Source organism: Mustela lutreola, chromosome 8, assembly GCF_030435805.1.
Source record: "Mustela lutreola isolate mMusLut2 chromosome 8, mMusLut2.pri, whole genome shotgun sequence".
In the NCBI taxonomy this organism is placed as follows: Eukaryota; Metazoa; Chordata; class Mammalia; order Carnivora; family Mustelidae; genus Mustela; species Mustela lutreola.
The window spans coordinates 141,613,645-141,620,825 of NC_081297.1; the positions used below are offsets into that span (position 1 = coordinate 141,613,645).

At 64.4% G+C, this 7,181-nt stretch overlaps 1 protein-coding gene across 2 annotated transcripts; it reads right to left on the reverse strand.

The window, feature by feature from the left end:
• Window positions 1-896: 896 nt before the first annotated feature.
• On the reverse strand, window positions 897-5,633 carry SLC16A8 (solute carrier family 16 member 8). 2 transcript variants are annotated; one of them, XM_059183654.1, is made up of 4 exons: window positions 5,390-5,633; window positions 4,519-4,662; window positions 3,477-4,304; window positions 897-1,472 (listed from the first exon to the last, which is right to left on the reverse strand). In XM_059183654.1, the coding sequence occupies exons 1-4, from the start codon at window positions 5,601-5,603 to the stop codon at window positions 1,156-1,158; spliced, it is 1,503 nt and encodes a 500-aa protein (XP_059039637.1). In that variant the 5' UTR covers window positions 5,604-5,633; the 3' UTR covers window positions 897-1,155. The 2 variants fall into 2 exon arrangements, with proteins under 2 accessions (XP_059039637.1, XP_059039636.1); XM_059183653.1 differs by lacking the exon at window positions 3,477-4,304.
• Between the last annotated feature and the right edge of the window lie 1,548 nt (window positions 5,634-7,181).

The window sequence follows — 7,181 nt, forward strand, 5'->3', positions numbered from 1 at the left end:
GAATGGCTTTCAACTTGTCGGCTTTGAGGACAGGGGGCGTGGGCAGCAACCCGGATGGGTCAGCGGGACTGGGAGTTTGGAGGGAGGAACAGGCTGTCACTAGGTCCCCTGGAGCGGCCAGTCCAGACCACTTCTCTGAAGGAACTGCCAGGGCACAGACTGCACCCCGCTGCTGGGTTCTAGTCACAGCCTGTGTGACCCTGGGCTACTCCCTAACCTCTCTGTGCCCCCAGTTTCCCTATCCGTGCTTGTGGCCAGTAATGGTCCTGAGCTCCTTGGGCTCTTACGAGCATTTGATGAATTCACACTTGTAAAGGGCCTAACCGTGCGTGGTACACAGTCCCTGCCCTGAGTGTTTAATAAAAAGTCGTCACTGCTGTGGTGACTCAGGGATGCAAACCCGCGTGTCAGCCCGGCATTTCCCAGGGCTCCCACACCTTCATAGGATGAGACCAACAGTGGGGGGTGGGCGGGCGCTGGTGGGATGGGCTCTCCCGAGCCCTCGGCTCCATAGCAGGGGTCTGCGGGGGGAAGCTCCTTCCTACTCTTGGGCCCGGTTTCCACACTCGAGACTTGGAGGGGAGGCGGCAAAGGAAGGGCTGTCAGATCTGTGGGAAGAGAATAAATGCGGAGAGGGACTAGATCCCAGAGGCTTCCCAGCCAGGGTGAGACCAGGGCGCCCTGCCCTTGGATCCAAGTGTAAGAGGGCAGAACTGCAAGAGAGAGACTCCTAGTGCCTCCAAGTCAGAACACCGCCCCCTCCACGCCCCCTCTTCCCCCTGCCACTTGTTCCCCCAACACCTTCCCAGTCAGAGGGCCCTGGGGAGAGCCTCAGACTCCCTCCCACCCTCCAACCCCCCACCAGCCACCAGAGCTGGGAGGCACAGGAATGGACCCGCCGTCTCGAGCTGAGTTTTATGAAGTTCAGTTTCACAAGGTCAAGCCCAGGCCACGCGCAGCAGCATCACTTAGCCAGGGTGGGGCCTGGCCATGCCCCACTGGGCAGACAAGGGTGGGAGTCCCCCCGCCCCGACCCCAGGGGGGACCATGGCAAAACAGCTTCCAGTGTGCCAGGCCCTTTTGGGACAGCTGGGGCTCTTGGAGGGTAAGCCCCATTCCCAAAGTCACCAGCCACCTCGCCTGCTGCCCCTGGGGCTATACAGACTTGGGGTCTAGCCCTGGCTCTGCCTCTGCCTCTGGTTCCGTGGGCCCAGCCCTGGGGGTGGGCACCTCCCGGGCTTTGAGGCTGCCAGGCTCCTCAGCCCCCGTGGGCAGAGCCCCAGAGTCCCCTTCGGCCTCAGCATCTTCGGTGTCGCTGGCCTCGCCCTCGGTGCCTTGGCTGGGCTGGGGGTTCCGAGAGTGGCGCAGGCAACAGCTGGTGGCGACAGCCATGAAGACCCCGGCCAGGACCACCTCAGAGCCAGCCAGGTAGAAGATGATCTCGTAGTTCTTCAGGGCGTCCACCAGGCGGCCTGGGACGGAGGGAGGCGGGAGGTGAGGGCCTGCAGGGGGGTGGGGGGGGACCCCACTCTCCCCCCTTTCCCACAACCTCAGATAAAGGGCCGTGTGCACCCTCAGCTTGGTGGGGTTTACATTTGGGTGACAAAGACACACCCCCATCTTTATGCCCGTTTGACAGCGGCGAAACCCCACGCACGTTCTGCCATTTGAGACGTTAAAAATGTCACCACCTCCTTGAACCTCAGTCTCTTAAGTGATACAGGGCCTTTGGTGAGGCAGCACTTTTCAGGTTACAAGGCACCCCCTCCACTCCCAGACCAAGACCCCACATGTGCCGTGTGATTTGCCCAGCGAGCGGGTGGGGAGGGGGCACTGGGCTCAGCCTCACTCTCCTGGGGGCCCCTAACACCTGCTCTTTGCAGCTAACCCCCCTGGTCCTCAGGTACCTGGCTCAGCTTTCTCTGTCTCCCTCCCCAGCCTCCTCCTGTCCCTTCTCGGGGCCCTGATACCCTAGACTGAGCTTCCACTACTGCGAGCTGGCGGGGTAGGACTCATGGGTCACAACCCGTCTTTTCCCCTCTGTATTTTCCAACTGTTCTATCCAGGCGCATATTACTTTCATACACAGGAAAATCTTGTAATTGCAATATTCCCCTCCCCCCGCCAAGTGTGGGGGAGCTCTGTGGGCTCCATCCTCTCCTGGCATTTTTGTCGCTGACCATCCAGGCTGTGACCCCTTGGTCTATAGCTCTGTGGCTTCAGGGAGGCTTCCCGGTGTCCCCCAAGCTGGCTGCCTGCCTGAGCCCCTCTGAGCACTGCACCCAAACTTGCCTCCCTGGTCCCCGCCCAGCCAACCAGTCCTGTCCCTCCCACACTCAGCCCTGCAGTGTTCTCCACCTTCTCAGCCCTATTAGATCCACCCACCCAGGTCGCAGGAGAAAATGGAAGAATCCCTGAGCCTCTGGGGAGCTGGTTTGATGGCTTTTGGTGGTGGGCTTGGCCACCTTCCCACTGCGATCAGATGACAAAGCCTGATGAGGACATTGAGCTAGACCAGCCCTGGAAGGAGGGGCAGTTCACCCCATCTCAGGGGCAGCCTGGGCCCCAGCAAAGGCAGCTGCCCCTCATTGCTCATCCCCAGCCTGACCACGGGCAGGCTATGCTGGGACAGGGACAACCGGCCAACCCAGGAGGACCCTGACATCCCCCCTTTCCAAGCTCAGTTCCTGCCTCACTTGCATAGGAACCCTGAACCCCTAATGTGGCCCACTGTCCCATGTCCTCTCCTGCGGGGTCTGCACTGCCCTGTGAGGCTGCCTGCAAGCCGGCCCCTGCAGCTCCTTCCCTGGCCTGTCGTCATGGTGACTTCCTAAGGCCAGTGACGGGCCATCCACACAGCAGAAGGCCCAGCCTGTGTCCCTGCACAGCAGCTTCACCAAGTGAGGGCAGGGCCTGGCCATGGCCCAGTGGACAGATGAGGGAAGAAGCTCTCCCCTGGGCCCCAGGGAGACCACTTGTAAGCACCCCCACTCGGCTCACAGCCGGTTCCTCCATGACACTGTCCCTGTCCTGGTCCCCCTTAGAGCCTGAGGACACTCAGCGGCCGTGTTCCAAAGGTAGGGGCATTTAGCCCTGGGCAGGGCTCTGCTCACTCTGGGAGCCCCCTGTACTAGACACCTGTGCCTCAGTTCTACCACCCACAAAACGAGAATAAGAATCCGCCCTTCACAAGGACTTTGTGCCATCATTTGAGATGGCCCAATGGGTCAGCAGCTGTCAGTGCTGGGTTCTTCCTGGCATCTTTCCCTGTGCTTCCGGCCCCACCCAGAGCTAGCAGGACCCGGCTTGGAGGAGGGGCTCATTAGCCATGGGAAGACCCCACCAGGCTGACTCCGCCGATGGGTCCCTTGCCCTCATCCCTGAAAGCTCCACCTGGGACAGGGCTGGTAATCCCCGCCCCCCCAACCCCCGGTCTAGGGAACTAGCCCCGCACCCCCTCCTCTCAAGGGGCGCACCAGCAGAGGGCGGTCCAATGAGCACAGCCACGGCCTCGACCAGCAGCACCAGGCCCAGCGCACTGGGGAAGCGGTGCGAACCCACGGCTGCCATGAGCACCTCGAACTGCAGCGCGCCCACCATGCCATACGAGAGGCCGAAGGCGACGCAGAAGGCGACGAGGGCGCCGTAGGAGCGCGCGCGCGCGCTGCTCAGGTCCGTGAGGCCGTTGGCCATCAGTGCCAGGCTGAAGAGGTAGGCGACATGGGGTCGTAGGCGCGCCAGCCCCGCTAGGGCCCCGCACGCCGGCCGAGCCACGATGTCGACGAAGCCCACGATGGACAGCAGGAAGGCGGCGTCGGCGTCCGGCACGCCCGCGTCCTTGGCGTAGTTCACCAGCAGGATGGCGGGCACGAAGAGCCCGAGCGCCATCAGGAACTTGGTGACGGCGTACACCCCGAAGGCGCGGTCGGCGCACACGGCCACGTCCAGCAGGCGCCGGCGGGGGCGGCCGCCAGGGGGCGCCTCGCGCAGCCGCAGCCCCCCGCGCTCCGCCTCCGCGTCCCCCGGAGCGTCGTCTGCGCAGCCCCGGCGAGGTCGCGGGCCGGGCCCCGGCGGCGGGCGCATGACGGCGCCGCACGCGCAGCAGTGCAGCAGGAGACCGCCGAGCAGCAGGAAGCCGCCGCGCCAGCCGAAGTGCTCGAGCAGCTGCTGGCCCAGCGGCGACAGCGCCGACAGGAACACGGGGCTGCCCGCAGCCGCCAGCCCGTTGGCCAGGGGCCGCCGCCGCTCGAAGTACAGCCCCAGCATGATGAGCGACGGCTGGAAGTTGAGGGCCAGGCCCAGGCCTGCGGGCGAGGGCGGCGCTGTGCCGGGCTCCCTGAGGGCGCCCCGGCCCCAGCCCCCAGCGAGAGGGAGGGGGCCAGGCCCCGACGGGGCGGGCCCACCACCTCTGGAGGGGAAACTGAGGACAGGAGACCTTGCAGCAAGGACTCCGCCCGGCTCCCCAACCCGCGAGACCAGCCCCTTCCCCGTAGGGGAGGGAGTCGTGGCCGTCCTCACCTGTGAGCACCCCGGCGGTCAGGTACAGCTCCAAGAGGCGCGTGGCGAAGGATGCCAGGACCATGCCCGCCGAGGCCAGCAGCCCACCCACCAGCATCACGGGACGACAGCCAAAGCGGGTCACGAGGATGCTGGAGACCGGACCTGTGGGCAGGGCACGGTCACCGCTTAGGCTGGACTAATCTCTCTCCGGGGCGCACCCCAGGCTTGGCACGTCCCAGCCCCCAGAAGATGACATGAGGGGATGAGGGCACCCGCGGGTCAGAGAGGACAGTGTCTGCCCAAGGTCACCCAGCCTGGCTGGGACAGACCAAGGAGGCAGCACCCTGCGGGGAGGTAGGGGAGGGACCTGTCTGGTTCCGGGGAGGCCCATCCCCAACTCTCCTGAGAACAGGGGACCCAGTAGAAGAGGCTGACGCCCCTTGCTTTTGATCTGCCCAGCTGGGCGCGTCCCTTGGACTGCTCAGCCTCTTTCCACCCCTTCCATCCCCCATGCGGCTCGGTTGGGGTGACAGGATTCACCCCATCCCCGCGCACCCCACAGGCGGTGAGGGCGCCGGGGAGCAGGGATAGCGGGGAATTTTATTTACATCTGTTTCCCCACCTGTGACAGAAGCGGCTGTAGGTCTTTGGCAGGAATGGAGGGGCCCTGCCGGCTGGCCAAACCGACCCCCATTCAGCCACCGCCCCCTTCCTGTCCCCCTCCTCCCCTGTCTCCGGGACCAGCGCTTCCACGGGAAGAAAGTGGTCTCCGTGCTCTTCCCGAGGGGTCTAGGGGGTGCCCAGAGGGTCCGCGTCTCCTGGACCCGGATCCCGTCTCCCAATCCTGGGCTGGGGGAGGAGGAGCAGGGACCCGCGAGGGGGCGCTGACCGGTGCCGTAGAGCATGGCGAGCATGATGGAGGACACCCAGGCCGTGTCGCTGTAGCCCGCGCCGAAGTCGCGCATAAGCGCGCGGAAGAAGACGCTCACGGCCTTGGGGAAGCCGTAGGCGAAACCGGTGACCACGAAGCAGGCGCCCAGCACGGCCCAGCCCCAGCCACCGTCTGGGGGTCCCGCGCCCCGCCGGGGGCCGCCAGCGCCCATCGCTGCTGCCTCTGCTGGTGGAAGGGGACAAGAAGGAGCAGCGAAGTTCTGTAGCCCCGACGGGAAAGGGGAAGGAGACCCAGCGTGGGAAGACTGAGGCATGGGGGCTACCGACGTGAGCCCTGCTCTGGGAGCGAGCCAGGAGGGAAACCGAGGTAGAACCGCCCCCCCCCCATCTCCCCCTCCTTCAGGGGGCCTGTGAAAGAGGAGGGGAGATAATAGAAGGGCTCCCACCTGAGTCTGAACTTCAAGAAGACGCCCCCGGAGGACACTCCTTGTCTAGGGACCTAATGGTGGCCGGAGAGGAGGTGCTGGTGAGTGGGGGGGGGGCACTGTGGGCCCCCTGTGCGTGGGAACCATCAGGATTCCCAGGGTGCACGTGTGAGGGTCTCAGCGCAGGAACTTACAGGGGGTGTGGGGCAAGCAGGGGCAGCCTCGCACCTGCTACGAAGTGGGTGGCTTTATTTGGCTCCTGAGCCTTGCCATATGTTCATTTTTCTCAATGATCAGAAATGACTATTGTCATCAGAGCATTACGGAAAAAACAAAAACCCCAAGACCTGCCGTAATAACATTAGCCTCGCTTCAGGAGCCGAGGGGGCTGAGCTCCCGTTCATCCCCGCTTAGCCATGGGTTCGCTCCGGGACTTGGGCAGGTCCCCTTCCCTCGCTGAGCCTGTTTTGCCACCTGTAAGATCGGTGATCGGTTACCCCCGGGGCCAACCAGGAGCCTTGGCAGGGGGTGCGCAGATCTCTGGTTCCACTGAGACCTTTGAGGCAGCACTAAAGGGACCTTCTGATCTCCAAACCCCTAGAAGCCCCCCCAAACCCCTCCAAAAGCAGAAAACAGGTCCGAAGTCTCTCACATTCCTGGAGCTCCAGCCAGGGGTTCACACAGCAGCCTCCTGTGCATCCCCCCACCAACAGAGGGGGGGGCTCACGGGCAGGGTGGGCCAGCCCACAGCTGGGGAAGGAGCGTCCTTCCCTCCTGCTGCCCCTCCGCTCCTAGGTCTCCCTCCTGGCCCTGGGCAGTGCCAGGTGCCCAGTGGGGATCGGAGACTCTGACCCTCTCTCACCAGGACCAGGTTCTGGCTTTCCCTGCCTGTTGGCCCCTCACCACAGCTGCAACCACTTGAACTAGGACAAGGAGGCAGTCGGGCAGCTCTCCCCTGCACTCACCTGAGCCTTCCGGTGGGTTTGAATGTCCAGCCTCACATCTCCTGAGGCCTCCCTGGAGGGGCTGCCCTGCTGGCTCCTCCTGGGAAGCCTGGCCTTCTGGGGGCACGGCAGCCGAAGGCCCCAAGTTACCTGGAGATCAGCCGCTGGCCTCTCAGCTCTAGCTCCCTCCCTCAGGCCTCGGGCCTAGGGTGCCACCCCCAGCCCTCTAAGAGGCTTTTGCTTGGAAAGGGAGAAGGGGCAGGGCACTGACCGCAGCGCAGGGCCACGCTGGACCTCACAGGGGGGTCCCTGTCTCGGGCCCTCCCAGCAGAGCTAGATAAGGAGCCCTTTCCTGGGCAGAGGACACACAGAGCCCTACTCTGGGGGACAGGGGGCTCCTAGTGGTCCTGGGGGCATCACC